The 14,043-nt window shown below is 39.6% G+C and overlaps 1 protein-coding gene across 5 annotated transcripts in view; it reads left to right on the top strand.

Annotated features, from left to right (window-relative positions):
- NKAIN2 (sodium/potassium transporting ATPase interacting 2) overlaps positions 1-14,043 on the top strand; it is a 953,766-nt gene that overhangs the window by 784,860 nt on the left and 154,863 nt on the right. For all 5 annotated transcript variants that reach the window (XM_026013431.2, XM_026013429.2, XM_072765070.1 and 2 more), the window contains one exon: positions 613-813. In XM_026013431.2, the coding sequence (XP_025869216.1) occupies positions 613-813 (201 nt within the window). The remainder of the gene's footprint in view (positions 1-612; positions 814-14,043) is intronic.

The raw sequence follows: 14,043 nt of genomic DNA, 5'->3' as shown, positions 1-14,043 counted from the left end.
CATTTATAGCTACCCATCACCTAGGACGCTGAACTTCATCTAAAGAAGTTGACTTATTCTCTCCACCCTTCAAGAATTTGCTAATATTTCCTAAGAAATATTATGACCAAGTTATATTATGTTTCGTTATAAAAAGGTCTTACAAATTTTAGCTTTAGCCACATTATGTTAAAGTGTGCCAAATTGAAGTTAACTTTAATATTTAAATGTATAAAAACGTAAATATTCTGAGTTTGAAAAAGTAGCTGATTTAAAATAAGACAAACTTCACATGATAAGATAGAGTGAATCACTCCTTTTGTAATATTTACAAGTCCTCAAAAGTAAGGACTCTTCGGTGTTACAATTAATGTCAGTCACTGATAAGTTTACTAATAAATATTTTTATTTATATTATTGTGGTCAGGCAAATTTCACAAGTGGAATTTATAGACACATAACTCTCAAGTGGAACTAATAGTTTTACTTGGGATGTTTCCTTTATGTCCATAAAATATGGTGAGGGGAGGGGGGAAAACCCACATTTCCAATCAGAAAGCTCCAAGTCAGTCCCAGATAAGCTGAGTAACATCTATAAAGTAATTCTCATCCTTATAAATTGCCTTCTTGCAGGAAACAGACCTTATCCTGACTTTTAATATTTCAATGCACCGATCTTGGTGGATGGAGAATGGACCAGGATGTACGGTGACATCAGTGACACCTGCACCAGACTGGGCCCCAGAAGACCATCGCTACATCACGGTCTCAGGGTGTTTTCTGGAGTACCAGTACATAGAAGTGGCTCATAGTTCCCTCCAGATTGTCCTCGCAGTAAGTGTTGACAGCCAACCACTCCTTCTAGTGCTTGTTTTATTTCCGCGCAAATTGAGTGCACACAAATGGAATCTGTGAATAAAGCGTGGCTATTTGCTTTTTTCCAATTAATGCCCCCTTCTATAGGGATTTTTCAGATTAAATCAGGGCTCAGTAAAAGGTCATCAATCAGTAAATCTATAAATAGGCTTTGGTGTCTTCAGCATTTTATGTAAGAAATCCAACCAGTCAAGGTTTGATCATTTGATTTTTGGTGATAAGACTTTTCCAAGGATTCCTGCAGAGAGATGAGAGAGTCTTCACAACTAATGTGCTACAGTGCCTTAATTTATAAGATTTCAATAGATATTTTCCCCCGGTGCTTCTTTGTCTCCATGCTGCTAGCCCTAGGAATTCTCTTCTCCATTTGCCCATAATCTTCTTCCTAGATTTTCTCAATGTACAATGCATTATCTTTTATCATTTCCCTTCTTTTTCAAAACAGTTTAGCTTTTCATAAACTCTTCTTCTAGGACTCTCATGCCTCCACTTTTCATATTAAGCTGATAAAGAAACTTCCCTCCACCAAGGGGCAGTAGGAGTTATAAATGATTCCTTTGTGTTTGTGCATAGTATTTATAGAGCATACTTGTGTAAGATATGCCTGTTATATAAAACATATTATGCTATGGGGCGCCTGGGTGATTCAGTAAGCTGAGCATCTCACTCTTGATTTCGGTCCAGGTCATGATCTTGGGGTTGTGGGATCAAGCCCTATGTCAAGCTCCCCACTAAGTAGGGAGTCCGCTGGGTGTTCTCTCTCTCCCTCTGTGCCTCCCCTGACTCATGCTCTCTCCCTTTCAAATAAATATTATTATATTATTTTATGTTGTATCAGTATGGCAGAGATTTAAAAAAAAAGAAACATCCTTTTCTCAAAAAGGACTTTCACTAAGGCTAAATACATAATTTTGTAGGACTTTATAATGGCAATTTTATTACACATGCCTCCATATATATAGTACGGATCCTATATGTACAGATCTACATATATTTTTCTTAGACTCCATATACATCTGCAACTTCTGTGCATAGCCTTAAAATTGTTAATAATAAATAATACAAATAGAATCTGCTTTTTACCTCTTGGTTCTATTAATTACATTCAAAATGATGTTAACTCACGATTCTTAAATAACAAGACATAATGCATTCTGGATAGAATAGCATCATGTAGTTCGCATAAAATTCTTCTGGAACTAATAAAACCATGTGACTGTGTGGATGTTAGATTATGTAACTAATAGATAGTTATTAGATTTTTTAAATGAAGAATATATATATATATATATATATATATATACACACACACACACATATACATACACAAACACACACAGTAGGCTAAGTATTCTGTACTAGTGAACATGACAAATCATTGTTACTAAAAACCATAAAGGTTTATTCTTATGGATCAGTAGATATTTCTCCCAATCACTGTCACAAAGAGAAGGTCGGTGGAGCAGCCACTGTCTCAGTCACCATGGGTTGCCATGCCAGAGAGCACAGATAGATCTGGAGTATCTACCTTGGCACAAAAATGCTTCACCTTGGGAAGAGAAGCTCACTGTTCACAGTTCATTGTCTAGAACTGGTCACATAGTCCCAGCCAACAGTAAAAGGGCCAAGAAGGAGAGAGAATGTAAATTTGGGGAAATCTGCGTGAACGATTGCCACAGAATTTGAATCCCGTTTTGACTAAAAGCATTGAGTGATGATCTCCCTTGAATACTTGCAACCTGAGACACTTTTTAACAAATACACCCCTCTGCCGTACTCTTAAATCCTAAAACGTTAGTTATCTTGAAATAAAGGTAAGTTAGATCTGATGGGATGAAAAAGTCATTCCATTATTTAAAATCCATTTGGGTGAAGTACTCATTCTCACAAAGGGAAAAAAATAAAATGTTTCTGGTATTTCAGGACAGATAATGTGTGAGAGAGGGAGTTTTTTTTTTTTTAAGATTTTTATTTATTTATTCAAGACAGACAGAGAGAGAGAGAGAGAGAGAGAGAGAGAGGCAGAGACACAGGCAGAGGGAGAAACAGGGTCCATGCAGGGAGCCTGATGTGGGCCTTGATCTTGGGTCTCCAGGATCATACCCCGGGCTGAAGGTGGCACCAAACCACTAGGCCATTGAGGCTGTCCTAGAGAGGGAGTTTTGAAAAAACATTCCCTCATTGGAAGTCCCTTATTGACTGTATCCATACATTTTGGAAAACTTCCACTTAGGCATCAAGGATATAGTTTCTGTGCATGGAAAGTTCTATAAGACTGTTTCAGACAATTCGTTGAATTAATATGTGTATGTATAAGCTATACTCAGAGATTTAATAAACCCACATAAAGTTTTAGCACATGAGCTATTTGATGATGATAATAATAATAATAATAATAATAATAGACATGAGGCTGACATACAGCCCAAAATAAAATCATCTTTAAATGCAAAGGGGCAAGAGGGCAAAGAAGATGGAAGGAGTGTCCCTAAGAGCAGATGTGACTGATCATTCAAGCTACTGGCTCCCATTGCTGTCTCCACGGCCCTATTTGAGTAGAGAAATAGCTTGAGCAAGCCATCCCAGGTTGTGGTGTCTTTCCTCTCCCCTTCCCACCTGGTCTTCTCTGCCGGGATGGGCGTCTCTCCTGGGCAGTGCTGACTGCAGGTCAACTGAGAGTAGGTTATCAAGAGTATACCCAAGCCAGTTACTTGGAGAATTCTCAAGACCCTTTCTGTCTTGGGGCTTGCTGTTGTCTAGCCGGCCTCGGGCTGAAAGTGTCTGCTGCACAGAAAACCTAACATATCTTAACTGGCATTGTCGAGTGGACACCGAAATGGGACTTCCCGTGGATTTGCTCTGCCTACTAGTTGGAAGCCTCCCAACTGGGTTTTCCTGTATCATTCTGATCACTTCTGCCATCGTGATTGAGACAGGAGAGGGCATCTTGAAGCTCCGCTCCTCCCCTTTTCATGTGACCCAAATGACCCCCTGCCCAAGACAATCCAACATTCATTCCAGTCGAGTCCAGTGAACGCTTCCTGACTGCTTGTCCCCTGCTGGCATCCTGAGAAACAAATGGCCTTGACAGTCAGAAATAGGGTGACGTTTCTCAGGATACAAACCAGGTGCACATGGGTGCATTTTGGGGAACGTACGTGGTAGACAGATGATACAGTTTGTGCAGTTTCTGGCATATTCTTCGCTCCACCCCGCTTTCTGCAAAGTCAGCTAACCATCTGCTTCTCCTAGTTTCCACCGGTCTATGAAGGTGCCCTCTCTTCCAGGATGTCTGCCTGGGATCTGCTTTCCCAAACTGCTGCCCTCCCAGCTCCTGCTCTCGGCACACTCTGAATCTCTCTAGCTCGTGTCCCCCAACTTCACCCAGCCTTCCCTTCACAGGCTCCTGGCCCCCGGAGATCCTGTCACCCTGTTGTGCTAATCGACTCCTAGCTGATTGGGAAATGAGCGTTCACAAAGCCCACACTTGCATCACACACACAGGAGAGACCTTCCACCCACAGCCAAAGGAGGATGAGTACAATAACCACATAACTGGGAAGAGGGACTGTGAATCCCACAACATCCAGCAGAGCGGAGAGGACAGCCAGGGCACTGTCACAATGAGCCAGGTGTGACACTTGGAGGCTTCTCCTCCCTCAGCAGCATTTTCTTCTACTTAGTATCAGATATCACCCTCAAAAGGAATACAGGTGTGCACAGCTTTAATAATAATAATAAAAACATCCACACTTACAAAACAGATCAAATAAATATGTATGGGAAGAGCCTGGAAGGAGATCACCTACAGAGACCACGTTGGCATTACAAGAGAATTAAGCTGATTTCTTCAAACAATGTTTGATTGCAAATATAGGGTTTACCAAATGTGTTCGCAAGAATTGAATCTTTTGATTTCCCTAACAGTCCTGTGAGGCCTGCAAGACAGGCTGAAAGCCTTTCCCCAGATGTCTTAGCTGGGAAAGAGGGAGGACAGACATGCTGACCTAAGTTCTTCCCTGGCACCAAGGCTGGAAGTCAATGGCAGCCTGCAGGCCAGCAGCAGCTGGTTGGAGTTGGACTCCTGAAACCCCCAAATTCAGAGTTCTTCAGTGGCACAGAATGCCATGACCGCGTGGCCACTCGGTGGGGGGTGAGGGGAGTGGAGGTGTGTGTGCCTCACCCCTGCTGTGCACACATTGCACCTCACTTCCCGTGGCTAAGGGGAAACCAAGAAAATGGAGGGTGTTTTCCAAGGAAACGTAAATAAATGAAGCTTTAAGGGAAAATATTTATAGCAGTACTGAAGGAACTTTATATTTTAAAATATAGGTTACGGTTTCAAATGATACGTTGGTAAAAACAAAACCAAAAACAAAACCAAACAAAAAAACAGAAACAAATAATTCCTCGTTTTTCTGTTTACCCCCAGAGAACCATGATCTCTAAATGTAAGATAAACCTCTCCAACCAAAATTGCTGGGTTTTGTTTTCCTTTATTTCCTTTACTTCCAGCACACTTCTAAGTTCACAGCAGGTTTATGATTAATATTTTTAGGACTCCAGCAGAGGATATTGGTAAAAACTTTAATAAGCTTACTGTTTTTCGGAGCTGTAACAATTGGCTGAGGAACCATGTACAAATTAGCAGGGACATCATAGATGACTTTAGGAAAGCTTCTGATACCTGGGGCTCTGTTCACAGCTAAAAATAGGATCACTGTCAGGTTCAACCTTCAGTCATACCTATTCCGTATTCAGAAAACTTTGCATTTTTAGAGTACATAAAATGATGGAAGTCATTGTTTAACAGATTGTGGTTAAAAAAAAATTTTTTTTTTTTGAAGATGAAACATGTGCCTTCACATGGATGGAGCCACAGACATCTCCAATTATTCCCAGTTAACGATAGATATATTTGATATTTGGCTTGTTAAGACTTACCAACAATACGATTGGTGAGGAGCTTTCAAAACTTTGAAATCCTTTTGCCAAGTTAATCCAGGATTGTGCTGGGAATGGCGCAGAAGCATTCCTTTGGATGTTACTGAAGTGCATGGCGCAGGGATGAAAATGAGCTGCCTGACTGCTCCCGCTGTGCTTTACTGCCTTCTTTAATTTGGAAAGAACATATTCACAAAGATTTGGTTGTCAGAGATTTGGGTTCTCATCTTAATGTAGCTTACGGCATTGATATTAAATGGTAAATAGTAAATCTGAGCTGTAAACTTGCATCGTCTTGATGGGCTACATGTTTTTATTTTTTTATTTTTTTTATTTTTTGGCTACATGTTTTTAAATGAAAGAAGGTGAATTCCAAATCACAGTGGCATTCAAATTTCATTGGACGGATTTCAAAGACTATGATGTCTCTTTAAAAGATATTACTACTGGGATCCCTGGGTGGCGCAGCGGTTTAGCGCCTGCCTTTGGCCCAGGGCGCGATCCTGGAGACCTGGGATCGAATCCCACGTCGGGCTCCCAGTGCATGGAGCGTGCGTCTCCCTCTGCCTATGTCTCTGCCTCTCTCTCATTGTGACTATCATACATAAATAAATTAAAACAAATTAAAAAAAAGATATTACTACTTATAATATGCCAAAATAGATAGCGCTCTTGCAGCTATTTAAAACTAGTAATGAGAGGGTGCCTGGCTGGCTCAGTTGGTAGAACATGGGACTCTTGATCTCAGGCTCATGAGTTTGAGCCCCATGCTGGGTACGGAGATGACTTTAAAAACAATAAAATGCATTTTAAACAAATAAAAAAATAAATGAATGATGAAAATATCAAGCATCAAATGTAACTTTTCAAGTGAATTCTTAAAAATTCAGGATATATGGGATTGGAAATGCTTAAAGGCATTTAAGCATTAAACTACTCTAAAACAAAGGTTCTTAATGCTGCTTGAGAATAGAAATGATTTACTCACTTGTTTCAAGGCTTACCATAAACATGACCTACTTCTAGAAAGTCTGGGCCCTAGGTGGGTGTACTTTTGAAAATTTTCACCAGAGATATCAGTGCCTTCTCTTTCTCCTCACTACTGATCCCTCTAATTGTCCTGAATTGCTCAGAAACATGGTATTTGTTTTTTGTTTTTTTTTTTAAAAAAAAGATTCTATAATACCAAAATGGTACCACAGCTTCAGTTGCTCCATCAGCTTCTGGAAATGACTTGAGAGTCACTTCCCTTCCAGTGCTGAGTCTGTGAACCTGTACCATGCCTGCCATATCTCCACACCAAAGAGTGAGTTCGTATGGAGCTCTTCTGAGTCTTCTGATTCCTACTCCAGGGTCCATGACTCTACAACAGTTTTCTTCTTAGGACAGAATTGCTTCCTGCCTGTGATAGAAATGGGCGGAATGACAGACGCTCAGTTCCTTTCCTAGCTCCTAGGATGGCCAACAGCGTTGCTGCTTGGCTTCAAACATCATACACGGTGCTCCAACTCTAGGTCTCCTGGACACTCAGATATATAGATCTACTTGTCAAAAGGTAGTAACCCAAGAAATGAAATAAATGTCATTTGTCTTTCTGTAACATCAGAAGAGTTTATACAAATACAAAAAGTATGGGAAGAACCAAATCACAGTTGCGAACAAGAGATTTTTTCCAAGGACAAACCTACTGAAATAGGAGAATGAAGGCAGTGAATAAATCAGGAAAGGATTTGTTTGCACAATCGAGGGCTGCAAAGCATCAAACAACTTTCCACAGATTAATTTTAGAACCTGACCTGGGTTTATGCCTAAATAGTTAAATATATCCAGATATATTGATACTTCTGAAATGGGCACATGTTGAACCTCCTAACGTAAATCTCAATTCCTCTGGACAGTATCAAAGTCATTTCAATACTGTCACTCAGGGTATAGCACCCTGATGTCTTGTCCACAATTATCAATCAAGTTGTGGTAAAAAAAAAAAAAAAAAAAAAAAAAAAACCCTAAGTAATCAGTTATCATGGTCTTTTTTTTTTTAAGATTTTATTTATTTATTTATTCTTGAGAGATAGAAGGAGAGAGAGAGCCAGAGACACAGGCAGAGACAGAGCCAGAGACACAGGCAGAGGGAGAAGCAGGCTCCATGCACTGGGAGCCTGACGTGGGATTCGATCCTGGGTCTCCAGGATCGCGCCCTGGGCCAAAGGCAGGCGCCAAACCGCTGCGCCACCCAAGGATCCCCAGTTATCATGGTCTTTATTGTATTTTGTTTTATTTCTGAACGGCGCTCTTGTAAATTGGTGAATAGTTCTGTGAGTCTGTGAACAAGCAGAGTGCAAGAACTTGAGTAGCCTCAAAAGTCAAATTAAGTCTAAGACTTTTTTGCTTATAATATTCTCTGGTATTCTCTGGTATTCTCTGGTAATATTCTTTGGTAATATTCTCTGGTCAGAAATATAAGGTAAAATATTCACGGTCTGGGAGTAACAATCCTTAAATCTTACACCCAGCTGTATAATAAGCTATTTTGTAATTATGAACTAAATGAGATAATTCCTAAGAAATTGCTTGAAAACAATAAAGGTGGTGTTATTTATTTTCTCCTTGGCTCGGTATCTTCCACTGCTTTATTGAGAATACTGTTACTTTTTTTCAGACTAACTCACGATGATGTGCAAATATGAATTAAATCTTACTAAGTTGACTCACTCCCCAGATAGGACTGTGATTCTTAAAGCCAGTGTGATACCATTTAGTGTACCAACGCACTAGCCTACACGGGGGCAAGTTTTATCCCATATCAACCATTATCATCAGTGTGCAATATCTGCTTTTCTACGTAATGTTTGAAGCACTTGCTCACCCCGAAGCATAATATCACTCGATCCATGAGAATACAGAGACACGTGGAATAAAAATGCCAGTATGTTTAAAATGATAGTGAGGATTATAAGATGCAACAAATTACCAATAATTAGATTTTCTTTAGTACTATGAGATTTAAGTTGGATTGTCTGAAATTGTGCAACAAACCGTGTACAATCCCATTTCTTATAATTAATTTTCTAAGTATAAAACATCTCAGAATAAATAATAAGGTATCTTAAATCATAAGTTAGCTCAGAAAAATAAGCATATATACGTATACGAAAAATAGAGTAATTTGAAAAACATGACAACCTATTGGCCTTGAACACAGAATTACCACCTTCCTCTGTCACATATAATATCGTTGTCTTCGAGGACGTCTTCCCAGTCACGATCATTTATTCTGATAAAAAGTTTTTAAGAAATACATCTTTGATGTCTGTTTCATTTTCGCTGGAACTTCTAAACACAGTGGCGGAATAATAATAGTGGAATGTGTGAGTGTTTTCAAACAGCAGCAACGTATTCTCAAAGGAAGGATGTGAAGACGATTGGTAATGACAGCTATAATATGAGGGATAATTTATTGTTTAGCATGTTATACTTGAGTGAAAAAAGAAGAAAAATATGGGCAAACACACTTAAGCTAAATAGTGTTTACATAGTAGGAAAAAAGCCATCTGTAATGTTCCTCCTGCACCTTTTGTGTTTACCAGTCCTATAAATAGGATTTTAAGCTCCACTGTTCTCAACCCACACATGCTTCTCAACAGCTGGGTGTATGATTCCTGGTCTTCACTCTCTGCCTGCCTATTCCTGCCTTTATGGATGGTGCCTTTTGTCCCGACCCTGTCGTTTGTTCCCCTCTGACCTTTCTTCTGACTCTCAACAGGTTGTGAGATTCCCCAAGAATCAAGACCACACCTTCTCACATAGGTGTTTCTCACTTGTAATGTCTTCCTAACTTTATTCGCAATATTTTATATTTTCATACCTAATGGGGCAGCTACTTGTCACAGGATGATTTGGGTTAACACCATTTGCGACTATGGCTGCAAACCCAAGGACTGGATTGCAGAGAGTCATGGCTCCGGGATAGTCTGGTTTTCTGTATCTCTTCTTTTATTCAGTAATGTCTGCCTTGCTCTCCTCTCTTTATTGATTCTTAATCTCTCTGCCTCTTAAGTGTAATCAGCTTCTTATCCCCAACTTCCTAACTACAAATTGTTTCTTTTACCCCAAACTATCCTGGTGTCCTCCAGGCATTTATCTTCACTTTTCCTACCCATTTTCCAGAATTCTATTGATTTCTTTCTTTGTCACAGAATTATGAGTGGAGTCTCCCTCTCTTTTTTCTAATTTCTAAATTTTACAAATGATATTTGCTGTAATTTAATACCATTTTCTTAGTTATCTATCACGGTTAGGTTGATTTAGTCCTAATATACTTTATTTGTTACAACGAAAATCAATTTTTTTAAGATTTTATTAATTTATGCATGAGAGACACATAGAGAGAGGCAGAGACATAGGCAGAGGGAGAAGCAGGCTCCCTGTGGGGAGCCCGATGCGGGACTGGATCCCAGAACCCCAAGGTCACGACCTGGGTCAAAGGCAGATGCTCAACCACTGAGCCACCCAGGTGCCCCCAAAAAATCAATTTTAAGTGAAATTATACTGTGGGGTACAAAAACTTCCCCTGTCAATGACTCAATAGTTGTTGGTGTATTCATTATCAGCAATGTGCTTAGTTCACAAATTTAGGAAAGTCTGTGTTGCTCTCAAATCAAAAGGCTCCAAACGAGTTGCCAAAGGAAGCTGAATACTAAAAAGATGGTAAAGAGGGGACCAAAACTAAATCGGAAAATACATTTAGCCACTCCTCTGGTGTCTTTTAGTTGTGAGTCTGTCTGAATTAGAACCACCTCGCCACGTGGTGCCCACATTCTTATTTTTATTTTTTTGGTTCAAACTTACACACTTCAGAGCTTCAGCGTTGCCGTGGTACTTAGTAAACAGGGTTCAGGGTGGGTGCCCTGCTCATGCGTCTGGGAAACTCACCTGAACATTTCAGTTATAAACTAAAAAACAAAACAAAACAAAACAAAAAAACAAAAACAAAAAAACAACACGTTGAAACCTCTATTTAAATATACCTGTGTGAACATTTACCTGAGATCAACCTTCACTTCTATTTTCTTTCTGTGATCTGTGATGGACTCTTAACCCCAGATGCTTCCAGATGTTAATCTGCGGAGAAGGAGGCCCATTCTCCCAACCCGGGTGGTTTGCGGCCTGGCCTGGCTTCGCCCACACCCAGGCAGAGGCTCTGATGAAAGACAGTCTCCTTGTCCACGCTGCTTCCTGAATCCAAAGAAAATGGAACTTATCAGAAAAGCTGAGCCTCCAGCACCACCTGTGCCTCTCATTTGGGCCTCCTCGTGCTATAGGGTTGGCGGGGGGGTCTCCGTCGTTCATCATTTGGCTCACTGACAGAAAGAGAAGGAGCTGTTGCACTTTTAGGTACCACTCTGCAGACTGCTATATTGCAAAATAAACAAACAATATATTTTTAGGGCACCACCTGCAGCAAGCAGCTGTACCAAACAGAGCAGAACCACGAAGGATGTGATTTGTTCCATTTAACATGAAGCCTTGAGGTTTAGAAGAGAGGGAGGAGAAGGTTCTATGGATACAACCCACACATCCGCAATTTAAACTGAAGCTGATTTTTTTTTTCTTTTTTAGATTGGAATTGAAGTATCATTATATCTCTCCTCCTTTCCCACCCCACAACCTCTGGTTGAAAACAATTCTATTATTGGGGTTATAACTGTTAACTGAGAAAATCATTTTTCTCTGCCAGTAAACTTCCTCTTCTATTCAAGGGCAATTTTCTCTCTAGCAACCTATACTTAAATGCCAACATCTGCTATATCTAAGCTGTATATAAATGGTGTCTGGCATTTACATGATGCCAATGACATGATTAGAGAAATGCATACACTTGGCTTCCATGGAATTTTCTTCTTATCTTCTAGCTTTCGTCTGTCTCAGCCCTCCTTCAGGATCTGTCTGCCTCCCAACGTGTGCCACACCAGGCCCAAAATACTCTGAAAGCTGCACTTTGGGCTCTTATTCTGATCGCCAATCGACTCCTGCATTAACCTCTACCTTCCCAGGCATTCCAGCTGCATAATGCATCCTGATAACGTCCCACCGTATCTGTGTTGTCTGCGTACCCAGAATTTTGAGGCTGATGCAAGGGATATTTTAAGTACTTGTTTTTTTTCCCCTAGATTTAAAAATCTCCTCATTCTCTTAATGGCTATTGATTCTGACCTCACAAACCAAAGTCACCATTTCATTTTGAGTTCTTCTAGGTGAGCTGGGATAAATATAATTAAATTATGGATGACTCTGGAAGCAATCCAGGTAGTTACAAATTGAGGTCATTTTAAGTACAGAGAGGGACAGTTACCTTTAATATTAGATTGGCCACCAAGAACAATATGATGTTTGGATGTTTCTTGATGATGGACACATTTTAAAAAGAGAAACTGGTCTAAATATTTAGAGGGTGAACTCGAGTGCCACCCTTAACTTCTCTATCACTAGCTAGATTTTTAGTTTGAAGGAGAAAAGTCTATTGACCATCGTTTTGTGGCTCATTAACACTCTTTTGTGGGACTTACAGATATTGCTCTGAGATTCAGAGAGGTGAGATGAAGGAATTTCAAATCTGCAATGATGCATGCCTCTAGCTAATAGAGAAAATCAAATCCTGTGAGCCACGAAACTAAGTTTCCTACATTATTTTCACCTTGCATCATTAAGATGATGATTTTTTAAAATATTGGGCACAAAATAAATTCCTGCCAAAGGAGTCTCCAAGAGTGTTGAATGTGAGAACTGCTTCCCTCTCCTTCACCTTTCTAACATATTAACAGAAATTTTCTGGAAAAAAGCCCAGACTGGGTTTTGCTAAATTATATCCGCTTCGGAATCCTTGCCGATCAATCAAGTTTCTGCTTTATGACTTATGGGACAGTGCTTTTCACTGGATGTCACTGAAACCGGAAGAACAAAGGGAAGTATCCGTAGTTCCAAAGGACAAATGAGCACTTTTAGTCGGAGCATCTTTATGTTCCACGGAAGTAAGAGGCAGTTGGATTGATCTTTAATTAGTAATTACAGTAGACCAAATATTCTTCAGGGTTCTCTGGGGAATATTAAGAGAGAGAGAATAAAAGAGAAAGAAGCTCTTTGACCATGAAGTTCAGTGAGTGTAGAATGAGGGAGAGATCGGAGTGGGGTAGGGGTAACTGCATATTGAAAAAGGCTAACAAAATGTGGGTGGCAAAGGGGAGGAGTCACCATTTCAGACAATGGAAAGTGTGGGCAAAGGGCACAGAGACAAACATTAGCTTCTTCCCTAAGCTTCAGTTTCTTCGTCCACAATAGGCTTAACTCATTGCACTTACAATTACAATTACTGTTGGTTTGGGTGGTAAAAAAATAAATAAATAAAATAAACCACATAACCTGAAATTTATCCTCTTAAAGTTTTAATTGTACAATACAATATCATTAACTATATGTACATGGTTGTGCAACAGGTCTCTGGAACTTTTCAGTCTTGCTTGGCTGAAACTAGACCTACTCAGTAGCAACTCCCAATACCCCCCTCCCTCAGCCTCTGGCAACAGGACTCTACTTTCTCCTTAAGTTTGACTGTTTTGGCTACCCATGGAACTGAAATCTTGTAGTATATATTTTTTTCTGTGGGTGGGCTTAATTCATTTGGCATCATGTTCTTAAGGATGATCCATGTTGTCACATATGACAGGATTTTCTTCTTTTTTTAAGGCTGAATAATATTCCAGTGCATGTATATACCACATTTTATTTATCTGTACATCATTCAGTGGACATCTAGGTGGTTTCCACCTCTTGGCTGTTGTGACTATACGATGCCAAATGTTTCTTTGATATTCTATTTTAAATGATTTCGGATAAATATCCAGAATAGGGATTTCTGGATCATCTGGTATTTGTATATTTAATTTTTTGAGGAGCTTTCATTCTGTTTTTCACTATGGCTGCATGTTTTGTGTTTGAACAACAGTGCACAAGTGTTTCTATTCTATTTATCTGCATCCTGCCCCCACTCTTATCTTTTTTATAGTAGCCATATTCACAACTGTGAGGTGATATCTTGTTCTGGTTTTGATTTACATTTCCCTGATGATAAGTGACGATCATTTTTTAAAAATATGCCTTTTAGCCTTTGTATATCTTCTTTAAAAAAAATGTCTGCTCAAATCTCTTACCTGTTTTTAAAATTTGGTTTATTATCTTTTTGCCATTGAG

Source organism: Vulpes vulpes, chromosome 1 (genome assembly GCF_048418805.1).
Source record: "Vulpes vulpes isolate BD-2025 chromosome 1, VulVul3, whole genome shotgun sequence".
In the NCBI taxonomy this organism is placed as follows: domain Eukaryota; kingdom Metazoa; phylum Chordata; class Mammalia; order Carnivora; family Canidae; genus Vulpes; species Vulpes vulpes.
The sequence above is the reverse complement of the archived record's forward strand: the minus strand, read 5'-3'. Positions and strand labels throughout refer to the sequence as shown.